The sequence below is a fragment of the Melospiza melodia genome, chromosome 3 (assembly GCF_035770615.1).
Source record: "Melospiza melodia melodia isolate bMelMel2 chromosome 3, bMelMel2.pri, whole genome shotgun sequence".
NCBI classification, from domain to species: domain Eukaryota; kingdom Metazoa; phylum Chordata; class Aves; order Passeriformes; family Passerellidae; genus Melospiza; species Melospiza melodia.
In genome coordinates, this window is record NC_086196.1 from 41,968,257 (window position 1) to 41,981,427 (window position 13,171).

The 13,171-nt window shown below is 39.6% G+C and overlaps 1 protein-coding gene across 1 annotated transcript; it reads left to right on the forward strand.

Moving 5' to 3' along the window:
- The first annotated feature begins 363 nt into the window (after positions 1-363).
- Positions 364-9,880, forward strand: MTFR2 (mitochondrial fission regulator 2). Its single transcript, XM_063151504.1, has 8 exons — positions 364-444; positions 993-1,124; positions 1,448-1,552; positions 1,790-1,908; positions 3,859-4,073; positions 5,057-5,357; positions 7,331-7,517; positions 9,052-9,880. Exons 1-8 carry the CDS (start codon positions 379-381, stop codon positions 9,148-9,150), a joined length of 1,224 nt encoding a protein of 407 aa, XP_063007574.1. The 5' UTR covers positions 364-378; the 3' UTR covers positions 9,151-9,880.
- The last annotated feature ends 3,291 nt before the right edge of the window (positions 9,881-13,171 follow it).

Sequence of the window (13,171 nt, forward strand, 5' to 3'; positions counted from 1 at the left end):
CTGTTAATTCAGTGAGTTTGCAGGCTCTGGTGCATTTGTTCTGTTGGTGCGTGCTGTGTAGGCAGAGGCAGAAGCTCCCTTTCCCGTGACTGCAGTGCCTTGGTCAGTCAGTGCGAGCTGGCCGCGGTGCGCTGTGGCCCGCCCGCATTCCCGGGAGCGCTCCCTGGAAAGAGGGGCAGGCCCGGGCAGCGCGGCGTTCAAACCGCTCTCCCGACACCCCCCGCGACGGGCCCGCCCCGCCGCTCATTGGCTCTGCCGCGGCTCTGCCGGCTTCCTATTGGCGGGGCTGCCGCAGTGCCCCGCCCCCGGCCGCCGGTGGCGCTGCGGGCGCGGGCGGCTTCGCTCTGGGCGCTGCGGCGGGCGCGCCCCCCGCCCGCCATGGCGCTGCTGCTGCTGCAGCTCCTCCGGCGGCTGCTGCGCTACCTCGGCTGGCCGCAGCACCAGGTGAGACCCCGCGGCGGCTGCCTGCGCCCGGAGAGCCGCTCGGGCGGGGCGTCCCGCCCGCGCCCGCTTGGCTGGGCGGAGGGAGGGAGGGAGAGAGGGAAGGTCGGCTCCGCGGGCGGTGGGGCGGCTTCAGCGCCCTCCTTGCCCGCAGCCGGGTTTGTCGGAGCACGCTGCCTGCACATGGGGGCACTGCCCTGACACAGGTGGCGCCTGTGCTGAACGTCAGAAAGTCAGTGGTGTTGGTTGCTTGTGCTCTGCTGTTTCAGATGAAAGGCTCCGTAGCCCTTCCCCAGTAGCAGCCAATGCCGTGCGCTCAGAGAGCGGAGCGGCGCGGCGGGGAGGCTGAGGAGGCGCTGGTGCCGAGCGTGGGGCCATGGGCAGCTCCTCCGGGGCTGTCAGCGGTGGGGCACTGCTGCAGCTTGTGCTGGTGGGACAGTCCTAGCGTTGTTTGTGGTAGAACAGCGACTGTCTCCAGGAGTGCTGGTTTGGCTGAGCTGCCCTCGTTACTTTCTGGTTCCGTTGTTGGAAGCTGTTGGTTTTTTTGACAGGCCGCGTTTTTTGAAACTCACGTGTTTGGCAGCAGTATCAGTCGCACTCTCGGAACATGCCTTCCTTCAGCAGTCTCATCAGGAGGGTATTTCCAGCAGTTATATGCTGTCATAAGGAAGTATCAGGCCAAGGTATGTTACATTTATTTCACTGCTTTGCTAATTGTTCTTTCCCAAGGCTTACACAGCTGCATGTAGATAATGGAATGAGCATTTTTGTCAGTATCTCAAGATATTGGCCTTTGTGCCTCTTAAAAATATTCTGTATTTTGGCAGTGTTTCAGACACTGTCATAGTAGCATAGGCTTCTTTGGACTTTCAGCTTGAGAAGAGCATTGAAAAGTTAGGTTAACCAAACTGTTTCATGGAATAATGAAATAACTTTGATTAAAGTGAGATTAAGAACTGGGCGCTTTGATTTTGCTTCTCAGGTTCAAAGGTTTTCTGCTTTTTAGGTCACATCTGTTTGCCAAAAAAAGGAATATGGATCTACTCGAAGTGTTGTCCGTAGAATTGGGACAATTCTTTCCTTGGAGCCCTACCCCAGACCTTATTTTCAAGTAAGAAATTTATTGTCATGTGTATACTTCACCTGTTTGTATTTTCTTGTTTCTTAATTTGATCATAGGTTTCCTCTTCTTTTTACCTTGTGTGATTGTGTGGTGCATCCCTTATACTCACTGTTTTCAACTTCATTATAGCACTGTTTAGAAATTCCTTTTTGCTGAGCCAGAACCTTCAGTATGTGCTGAATCCAGCTTCCCTTCATACTTTTTTTTGGCATTCTTTGTTTTTAGTTTGTTCAAGACCCAAGTCCAATGGGTTATGACGAACAAGGTGCAGCTCCAGTGACTCCATCTCTTGCTGACGTCCTGTGGGTGGCAAATGATGAAGGACAAGCATGTACTAGACTTAGGTAAGTAAAAGTGTAAAAAGGAATAATAGAAATAACTTTTGCATTTTCTGTGGTGCACGATTATGTCTTTAAGTTTGTTTTCCGTTATTCCTAGCCTTTTCTTGGAAACATTTTGGGCTTTTGGGTTTGGGGGGAAGTGAGGGCACTTCCTCCTTACCTGAAGATTATGACTATGTAAAGGATTCTTTTCTGAAAGTTTTCTGAAATTGAGTCTCCTCTTTTCTCTTCATAGTAGCATGTCAGGTGCATTACTGGTACTTTAAATGATATTCACTTGCAAGTTATTTTGTGTGGGAGGCAGCTGGTTGTTGCAGTTTACTGTAAGATTATTCCTATCTTTGTCTTTCTAGTTCGCAGCCTGTTTGATAAACTTTATAAATGGGGAAACAAGAAATAATATTTAAATGTCTCGTTTTGATTTTTACAGTGCCACGTGTAAGACCTTTGATGAAAAAACAAACATAATCATTTTAAAATTATTTTCAATATAGTTTATATAAATGTCTCTAGCTTTTATAGAGGGCTGAAGGAAAATATTTTTACAAATGACGAAATATTTCAGGTGGTTTGAAATGACAAATTGTCCTAGAATTTGCAGACACAAATAATATACAAGTTTTGTCTCTTTTTTTTTTTTCCCTGCTGGAGAAGAAATAGAAAGTTGTCTTGCTGTTCCTCTAAAGATGTGTTCAAAATCAGAGGATGAGTTAGAGCCAGAAGCAAGATTAAAATGTGCACATTTGTGTTGTCTTGTACTGTATCTGTATAGGACAATGTAATTCTGCTTCATATTGGCATTTGTTTTGTCTCTGACCTTTGTGGTACTTGCCAGTAATGAAAATACAAGAAATTGATGAATTCAAATGACACTTTTCCTTGGAGAAGTTGGATACAGTGTGTTTCATCTTATGTTTCCTGAGGCATAATTGTTAAATTTTTAAGGTTTGTTTGTGACAGCTGTAAAATAGCAGAAGAACAAGAACATTGTTGAAACAACAAAAAATCCTGGCCAGTTTTGTCCTGCTCGTGCAGGCCAGATTCACAGAACTATGACAGTTCATTCTTTTGTTGTTTCCATTCTTTGTTCCTCCTCCTCCTCTGGCTCTGTGGGATGTTTTTCAAGAGCAACTATTCTAACTGATATCTTTTCCTTCTCAAGCAGTGTTTGTAGCAAGGGGGTTTTGGCAAATCAGAAAACAGTGCTTCAGGTCTGATTTGAAGTAAAAGGATGTTTAAAATAAGGGAAAAAGTCTGGGCTTTTTTCCCATCAAAGCTTAGTGCATCTTAAATGAATCAGGTAAATTTAATTTCTTTACACATTTCATAATGAAATTCTGGTAGTTTGATATTATTCTTATATTTTAAGTTTATTTTTGCAGGCACAGACTTGAAACAGTTTTTTAAATTAAAACCTGAGACAGCACAATTTTCTAATGCTGTCTTTGGTTATAGTAGCTTACAGAAGGTGAGATTCTTTTTCTGTGAGTCTGTATTGAACCTTATTATTTTCAAGTACATTTTCTGATAGATTGTAACTACTTTGCTGCTGGCAGTGTTCGTCTTAGAGTTTGATAAATGACTAAAATTTCTGAAGCCTAATTAAGACTTCATTATTCTTTGCCTCTCCTGCCTTTCATGTGGCAGGAAGGGAGAGACACTTTACGGTGTCAGTCTAATAATAATTGAATAATGACAATCTTACTGTATGACTTTATGATGTTTAATTATCTGAGTGAATTATCTGACTAATTCTTATGATGACTTTGCAAGGATCTTCATTGTACTTGAGCAAAGGGAGACTTGAAACATTTCAGAAGTTATGAGTAGTTAAAAGTGTAATTTCCTTTCACGTCTTGCTGAGTGACAATAACTTGCTTGAACAGCCCAAGTAGTTTTGAGGTTTCCATTGTTGGCTGAGCCTTTTGAAACTGTCTTGTTTTTGCTTTGTAGGGCTGAATTGAAGAGAAAAGAGAAAAGTATGGCTCCTCCTGATCCATATCCAAGTCTGGATTCAATACAGCGTATTCCAAAAAACAGTGCCCAAAAAGTCAGTGTTGATCAAGCAGCACTCCAGAAAATTTCTGCCCTTGAAGATGAACTGACCTTTCTTCGTGCTCAGATTGCTGCAATTGTTTCAGTGCAGACCTTGGGAAGCGTTCCCTCACGTAAGCCCTTCCAATCTGAACCAATGTTCCTTTTCTTTTGCTTTAGAGCTTGCTATGTCTGATATTTGTAGAGAATATCTTTAACTTCTCTAACTGAAGATACACCAACTAAATTTACTGAATATAATATTTTGTTTTTCTTTTTGCTATTTGGTGCACTTTGTCTTGTCTATTTGCCAAGTTCAAATGCAATTGATCCTAAGTACTCTTCATACTAATTTCCTTGTTGGTGAAGGAGCTTAGTAACATCGCTATCTAGAGGCCACTAATAACTGTTTTAAAAAGTTACAGACTTTGTCCCTTTGGGATTTTGCACTGTTTCTAACAAATTATTAAACTAATGTGTAGAGGAAGAATTCTAAGTCAGTCTGGTTGGGGCTTTAAAAAAAACAAATGCTACAGACAGATGTATCCTGGGTAGTTGGTCTCTAATATGCACCTCTGTCTTGTGACCTCTTTTTTTTCCTGGTAAATTTTGAGTCTCAATTGTCTTACTTGCAGACCAACCCCACTGTGGTTGCTGAAATACTTGGACTGGTGTGAGGTACTTGGTACTTTTGTGTGGCGTTGTGAGGCACTTCTGTGATTCAGCTGTTGTGTTGGATCTTCTCTGTCTCTTCTCCATTGCGCTCAGTATTGTCACCTGTTTTGCATGTTTTGTGATTATCTTTTGCTTCATGTAGGTTATTGTAACTTCTAAACCATTGATCACCATATGTAGCAGCAGATTTTGCTGATTTATCTAGTGCCTAGATTGAAGACACAAGAAGTGAACATCAGAGCAGCACTTCAGATTCATTACTTCATGTATTCCGAATTTGTGGGTTTGAAGTAATATTCTTTAAGTTTAGTTCTTTTTTGTTGTAATGTGTGAGGTTTATAAAAGAAAGACTGCTTTCAGAGGGCAGTCTTATCTTGACATAAAACTGATTAATCTTAGATGCTAATATATGTTGTTGTTTTTCTTCTCTAACTGTATGCAGAAGTCTTTAAAACACTCAGCACTCCAGGTGACTTTTACCCACTGCCAGCCATGACTTCTACGCCATTGTCCGTCTCTCACCATCACTTTGTAATTCCCTCACCTCCTCCTCTTCCTTCTGGTGCACCATGTGCTGTTGATGCTAGCAATTCTGCACTGGAACTTATCAAACAACGCCGAGCTGCAAGAAACAGTGATTCAGCTGCAGCTAACAGCTCTGATCACCAGAGGACAAAGAACTTTCCCAGTATGATGGATGTTTTGAAAGACCTAAACAAAGTTCAGTTGCGAGCTGTTGAGAGGTAGGTTGGGTTGGATGTAAGCATCATCGGCACTTCAGTAGCACCAGAGAGCACCAGTCATTTAAAGGGCAGCTACTGCTGACAAACTCAAGTTGGCAGCTTCTGAGTTCACATTGTGAAATGTAAGATACTTGTGACATGGCTTTTAGATGCATTTAAAACATGCTGACTGATGCAGCATTTTAAACTGCTGTGCTGCTTCAGTATGCAAATCTCAGGTTGGTGTGGGGAGGTGAGAGGTCGCTCACAGGATTGCATGCACAGGCACAGGAAACTGATCTGAAAAAATAACCCTTCTGGATTCACTCTGAAAGGCCAAATGCTCAGGGAAACTTTAGAAAACTACTGCTAGCATACTCAAAATATCCTGGTTCAAGCTTTGAAGTGTTTACAAAAACATGTATCATTTATTGAAAATTTTTCATAAATTTGTATTTCAGTGGTGCAGTTGAATAGTAGAGTATTGGGTAGGATTATAAATATTTTTAGTGGACAGCTGTTTTGATGGTAAGTGCAGTGGACTTGTAAAAAAAATTGAAGTCTTTAGTTTTACTAAAGACTTCAATACCTCTTCTGGTGTCTGCTATGCTAGGTATAATAGAGATTACACCTTCAGGATTCTTTTCTGAACTTGGACTGATAAAGTAAGAAAAACTGAGCCTACAATGAATATTTGAAGCTCTCAATGTGGGAAGAATGTCACTTGGCAAAACTTACTATGTTCTCATGTCAGCATTTTCTTAACTGTGAGCTTTATCCCTGAAAATGGCTAGGAAAAAACTTGGGCAAATAATTTGCATGCAAATCCAAAGCATCTCTTTGTGCTTTTGATGACATTCTCATAGTAAATAACACAAATATAAAATGCACTTAGGTAAACCTGTGTGTTTCCTGTGTATATGTTTTTTTTTTTTTTGTCTATAGTTCCATGTATGAAGAAAATGAGATGTTCAGGTTGACAGTTTTAACATCTTGAGCATGGGCATAATTAGCAGGAAGTGCTAGCTCGTACATTCAAAATACTTTCTGGATTTAGGCATCTATACATGTTCTGAAGTAGAGCTTAACTGAGTAATGAACAATTTATATTTTGGGAGGAGTAATAATCAAAATTGTTACAATTTTTCTGACAGTAGTTTAATGTGTGCACTGCAAAGGGAAGTCCTCTGTTCTCAGAAATGGAGAGCCTGAAGATCCCATTTTCTACCACCCAAACACTGTCTTACACGTTGTGCAAGTGCTGTGAGGGCTTGTTTTTGTAGGGCCCATGAACACAGTCCTCTCAGGTTTTGTGTTAAGCAGCAATTACTGTTACTGCCAGACTTAGAACTTGGTGTTGTCAGTGTGCATTTTTAGGTACAAATCATCAGCCTGGAAGTTGCACTTCACAAGCAGAACTCTGAACACTTCTAGGTTTTTCCACCCGCCACCCTCCCAAGGTTTCTCAATGGTTAGAAAGACTTATGATTTATTGTCTTGGACTAGTCACTAGCTTCCACATTTATGATAAGTTTTGGGGTGTAGGTGCCGTTTTGATTTCTGAATTTAAATGAACTTAAAATGAATAAAATTTAATTAAATTATGTTCACAGTGATTATGAAATACCTTAGTGGGACATTCCCATTAAAATACTTAAATGTAACTTATAAATGACTTTGTTTAAAACCTGCAATTTTGCCTCTTTTTTTTGGCTGTTATTTGCAATACTTTAACACTTTGTGTTGATTTTTTGCCAGCTTTCTTCATGGAACAGCAACAAGTTGTGTTTTCAGGCTAAGAATGTGTCTGACAAGTTGTTGGGTGTAATTGTATCAGTTGTATTTGATTAATTGCTTTAACGTTACAGCAGCATTACTTGTGTAATCAGGGATTTATAGAATAGGGTGTTTACAGAAGTTGTGCCTCTAGATTTTGGATTAGTCAGCACAGGATTAGGGTCAGGAGACAATAACTTTTTTGTTGTCCTTCATAGGTCTCCTGGAGGTACTCCTCTTTCTAGACCCAAAAAGATGCAAAGTTCAGATTGGGATCCGGTTGCTGTACTAACTCACGCTCTAAAGCAGAAATTTGCACATAAAAATGATGATGAAGATGATTCCTTGGACAAAGAAAATAATTCTTTTGATAGCTCTCCATTTTCTAGTCCTGAGGTGCCAGTGGTATGTTTTTGTATAAGAATTTGTGTTTGTATTCTTGAACTGACTGCTGTTTTCATGGATACTTGCAGAGTTTTCACAAGCCTAGAACTTTTCCACAATTTTTTTAGCCATCAGCCTAGGTAGTTACTTTCTTTAAAGTACAATCAAAGCAGAAAATCTCAAAATAATTTGGTGGATTTAGACTGGTAAATGCACTTCTAGATGTGCAGACAAAAAAACAACTTAGAAGACTGATTTTAAAAATTCATGTCATAGTTGAGTGAACTATGGACTGTAGCTTGATGGTACCTGGCAGGTATCCATGCATAGAAACTGTGTGCTTAAACAGTTATTGACTAGTTTTTCAAATAAGGATATTAGGAAGGTCCAGAAAGGTCTCACTTATACACCCTAACTGCTCAGAAATGGAAATAAATACATAGTCTGTAATATTTTCCTTTGAGTGTAGTTTCCATACAGTTTGCATGTTTATCCAAAATGAAATTTGATTTTGTTGTAAAACCCACAAAGAATACAGGTTTTCCTAGGAACAAAGAAGTGGTAGACAGAGCCATTGGACTCAGGTAGTTCTGAGCACTGATTTCTGCATAGCAGCCTGTGCCAGCTACCTGGGCTTGTACAGTCCAGCAGTGCTGTTTTGTTGGTTTTTAGGCATTTCCACAAACCTCAGAACTGCTCAGATGAGATGGATAGAAATAGGTGGCACTAATTTAAATCACGTCTCTCTGCTTAGCAATTCTGTCTTTTTATTGTGAGAGAAAATATTCGAGCTGTGGCATTTGATACCCTAATGGAAATAGGGTATCAAATAGTAATGGAGAACATACAGTGGAAATCCAAATATTCGTAGATATTCTTTGGAAGCTGCTCTTACATGTGGCTAGCTGTGTGGCTGAAAACTTGAGGAAAACTAATGTGTGTGTTCCTCTTTCTAGCTGTAATGATTTGATTTGATTTTTTTTTTTTTAATTTCAGCTGCCACAAGGATTTTCCAGGCTAAATGTAGCATATATTTTACAGATTGCAGTGTGTCAACAGTACCTGGTGCAGTCTTAATAAATTTCTTGGACTTTTTTCTCCAAAGGAGAAATTAAAATGTCCTAAAAATAACCATGCTGGTATTTTTGATGCTGCAGACTATTGCACTGCATAGCTGACATACCTGATTCTAGATACAAAGATCAAAACTAGCTCCTGGAACAGCTTGTATATGGAATAGCTTTTGTTCCAGGATGTGACAGCTGGATTATGAAGTCCTGGAAGAGAGACTGCTTAAGGCCAGCATGTTTAGGAGTAGATACAAAAAGATGGAATTTTTCTGGTTAAAGCAGAATAATCTTATGACTTTGTAACCAAGTTTCTGTTAGCTGTTGAGTGTTTTGAAGAATAAATGTATTAAACCAATTGCACAGACTTACTATTTTATTCTTTCTATGCTGAGAGAAGTGCAACCACTCTTCCAAAATGTTTTTCTTGTAAACATCTTCTAATTCAGTTTCTTGGGTATAATTTTAACTTCGTCTCTACTCTTTAGGTTGGGCGCTGCAGTCTGAAGCCAGATGCAAAACCCAGCCTTACAAGAACTGATGGAGTTAAGCAGGTACCAGCATGGAAAGCAAGAGCTCAGATATAGTGGAGGCTTCCAAGGAATGTTCAGTGTGTATAAGTGGTTTGTCTACTTTGAAACTGCTGTAAGGTGCTGTAACGTGTTGTTCCAGATCATGTCTTTCCTATGCTGTTGAAGTTTGAGTGTTGCAGGATTTGTAAAATTACCTCTTCCTCCTCTTTGGTTTCTCAGCAGCCCAACTTGTGGATGTGGTGCTTTTACAAGAAGCACAAAACTGAGAGAAGGCTTCTATTGCTATGGAGCAGTGTCTTTGGAACCTGGGGAATCCAAGCAAGCACTATGTGTGGGGGGGAAAACAAAGATTTATTGCTGTGGGAGCTGAGTGCTCTGTTTGCACTCCAGTGTAAATAACAAAGTGTAAACTTTTTGTGTGTTATGACTACTGTATATAATGGTAATGCTTTTTCATGAGAGTGGGATAGTTGCCTTGGTTTTCTTTGGAGTTTACTGATGCAACTCCTTATTCCTTGTGCAAACAGTTTTCTAATTTATTTTGGATCAGGAGATGAACTTTCATACTTGTGGAACTTTGTGCTGTGAGGAAACAGCAAGTCGTCTATTAAATGCCTGTAATATGAGGGAGTTGCAGTCTGAGGTAAAAAAGACCTTGCAGAGAGATCTGCTTGCATACAGTCTAAATTCCATATGTAATTAAATATTATTTTCTATCTTGGCATGTACATGTGAACTCAGTTTTGTTCATGAGAGCTTATAAAATAAAATTCTCTTTATTGTAGATGTGTGTAATAGTGGACTTTTGTGCTACAGACTCTTTTGTATCTCAAGAACTGATCATATTAGACGAGTTCTTAAATTGAGTTCTTAAATCTTAAATTAAAGAACAATTTGTATTTTTTCCTGCCAGAGTAGGAATGACTTAGTAAAGCCACTTATTTGCAAATTTATTATGAGCTGCTGTCACCTGATCTTTTGTCTAACAATCCTGATGTATAAACCCCAAGTCCTGTCAGACTGTTGAATGTGTCCCTTATATCCTGTGTGTCTTCTATTTCCATGCTCACTTATATGGAGAAGACTGACATCTGCATCCCCTTTTACTGCTGAGTCTTATTTGCACAGTTGTAAGAAATAAGTGTGCAATACCATACTTGCATTTCGGTTTAAAAGAATTATCTTTTGAGTAAAACTGGAGCTTAATTGATTTAATATATTATGTTTCTAAAATTAAATCCTCTAGGCATTTAATTCTTCTGGATTTAGTAATTATTGGACTTTATCATATTCTCCCATTCCTTGATTGGTCCATAACAGTTTGGCCTTCACTTTTGTCCAATGCTTCACTTTCTTCCAATGCTTCTTCCAAAATAAGCATTTGCTCCTTTCTCTACCTAAACTTGATAATTGCTATGAAATCTGTACAGAATATCCAGCTCAGCCCTATGCTGGATAATTTTACCCTCTTCTGTCAAAGCTCCTCATTGTCTTTTGTCTGCTCTCTGCTGTACAAGAGCAGCAGGCAGTGACAGGTGAAGGAAGTCTGTGCGGTGTCTGCTGAAGAGGACACGCAGGCAGGTGAGTCCCAGTGAGCATAAGAGCTGTGAATTGGCTCCCTCTTGCTCAGTATCTGCAGTGCAGAGATTGCAAGCAATCTGGTCTGTATCAGCGTTCCTAGATCCAGGCAGTGTCAGAGGTTGTGGCCCTGCTGTTGTGACTGACAAGCAGGATGGAGTTCCTTCTTTGAGAGACTGAATTGTGTGCAGAGCCATACGGTAGTTACATCAGTTGCTTTATGTAACCAACACTTTCTTCTCTTCCTGAAGAACAATTAGTTTGGACTCCTTTTGCAGTTTTTCTGTTCTCCCCAGAGTTCATCATTTAACTACAAGTTAGGCCAACAGGAGCAGTTTGCGGTGAGAATTTTGACTTTGGAAGTGTCTTTTCATTTTAGAAGGGACTTCTGAGAAATTTCTCAGTACCTCTTAACACAATAATCTAGTGTCAGAAGTATCAGCAAATTTTAGTGAGCTTGTGGTTGTTGGATACTGTCTGATTTTTTTGTCATTTTGATGTGAATTGTGCAGTGATATAGTTTATAGCTGATGCACTTCCTTAGGGAAAAGAATAAGTAGTGGACCATGTGATTTCCGCCCCCCCCCCCCCCCCATATGTTACAAGAACAGGTTCTTTATTTTATGTAGTTTCAGATGTAAAGAAGTCTGTGGGTTGTATCTGGTAACATCTGACAGTTTTTAATACCAAGAAGTTGGAAAGTTTAGTAAAAGTTAGTAATGAAAAGTTCTATCACTCGTTGCAGAGATTTTTGTCCCTTTTCAGAGCTGGTGGAAATGTGGCTTTGTCATCTTATTTTCTTTGACTAAAACTTCTGTATCAACAACTGGGAACCATTCCTGCTTCCTGTGCCCACCTAGAATCCATTCCATGTTTTTCCTACAAATGCCCTTGTTTACATAAAGTCCCTGACTGAATTGCTCAGTCACAATGCAACTCAAGAGTTCTGCTATTGATCTGGGAAAGGAGGAGGAGGAGGCTCAGGAACACGAGTGCTCTATTGGTCTGCTGGCACAATCTTGTGAAAGGTTGTGCCTACTTATCACTGAAGAAGTCGGAAAAGCTTACTCTCCTACCACTCCCAGTGAAGTTTTGGGCAGGATGTCTTCCTTCAGGAGGTGCTGAGGTGGTTGCTGGAATGAAAGTCGCTTTTGTTTTTCTACTTGAAAGACTTAAAAAGTATGTATATGGTATCCAATTTTCCAGGTAAAAAATTGAAATGAGTAAATGTTTCACATATTTTGAGTAAAAGGGCTAGAAGGAAAAGTAGACCTTTAAATGCAGTCCTTTAAAAACATTTAGGAGATCCTAAAAGATTTGCATTCTCTATCAGCAAGCTTCCCATTACAAGGAGACTAATAATACAATTACCTGACAATTATTGTCAAAATACCACTGCTGACATATTCCTATAATAGTCTTGAATTGTGGTGCTAGTTTTCACAATATCTAAAACTGTATTGTGAGTAGAGGCTAAAGATGACAGCTGTCCTCCTGCTTCAGAGAATTTTGGCACATGTCAGTATTATTTGGCTGGATTATTTACAAATTTTGATTATAATAATCAAAAGGCCCTTCTTTGGATATTCATTATTTTCCCCAATAATCCTGTCATCAGGACCTCTCCTTCTGCAGTGGAAATTTGAATAATTTTTTTTTGCACACTGGAAGAACAACAGCACGGTGCTTTTGTTCCAGCTGTGTTTCTAGACCTCCTTACATTTTAATTTCTGCTTACATTTTCATCCAGCCTGGAAAGCTAAAGTAGGCCTTAAATCACATTATTTATGTATCTTAGGAAGAGTGTTCAGACTTTCATTGTTTTTGGGATGGATGTATTCTGACCTTTGTTTAAGGCTAATTTTAGGCATTTGATTTCAATGGGACACAGAAGCAAAAGCAGCAGTCTAAATTCTCTCTTTAGGTAACAGAGACATGGCAGTAAAGTCTGCAGGGGTGGAGTTGGCACTGATTGCTTCAAACTTCTGATCAGCTAAAAATGTCTTAGATTAAAATACACTTGAATATCTTTTAAAATAATTGATACAAATAGTTTTTACATTTTGCAGATGAAGTGCATGGGTTTAACCACAAGAGAGCAGTATCACACCAGGTCTATGTTGCAAGTCTTTAACTAAAAGAAATTCTGCTTTGTCAGCATAAAGTCTCACAACAAAATTTTAATCCCTTTATCTTTTTATTTTTATAGTGATATACACTAAATTGTCGGGGTAGATTATTCTGTCTTATTAGCATTATGATGAACTGTATTTATGTGCACTTGGATTAGTAAAAAGTCAACACCTGGCTCATTTATTCCCTTCACAAAATAAAACTGCCACTTCATTTTCTGGGAGAACAGGCTGAAAATTTTATTTGGTGAGTTAGAGAAGAGCTTAAGCTGGTAGTAATTTTTTTTATGAAAAAAATATTCTCTTTATCCCATGTAAAATGGCCATTGGACATTTCTCTTTGTGGTCCAATACACACATAACTT

Bases quoted from the DNA above. Each gene is read 5' to 3' on its own strand.
- MTFR2 (XM_063151504.1), top strand. From the start codon at position 379: ATGGCGCTGCTGCTGCTGCAGCTCCTCCGGCGGCTGCTGCGCTACCTC. The intron at 1,125-1,447 runs GTATGTTACATT...TCTGCTTTTTAG, and splicing joins TAAGGAAGTATCAGGCCAAG to GTCACATCTGTTTGCCAAAA. The intron at 1,909-3,858 runs GTAAGTAAAAGT...TTTGCTTTGTAG, and splicing joins CAAGCATGTACTAGACTTAG to GGCTGAATTGAAGAGAAAAG.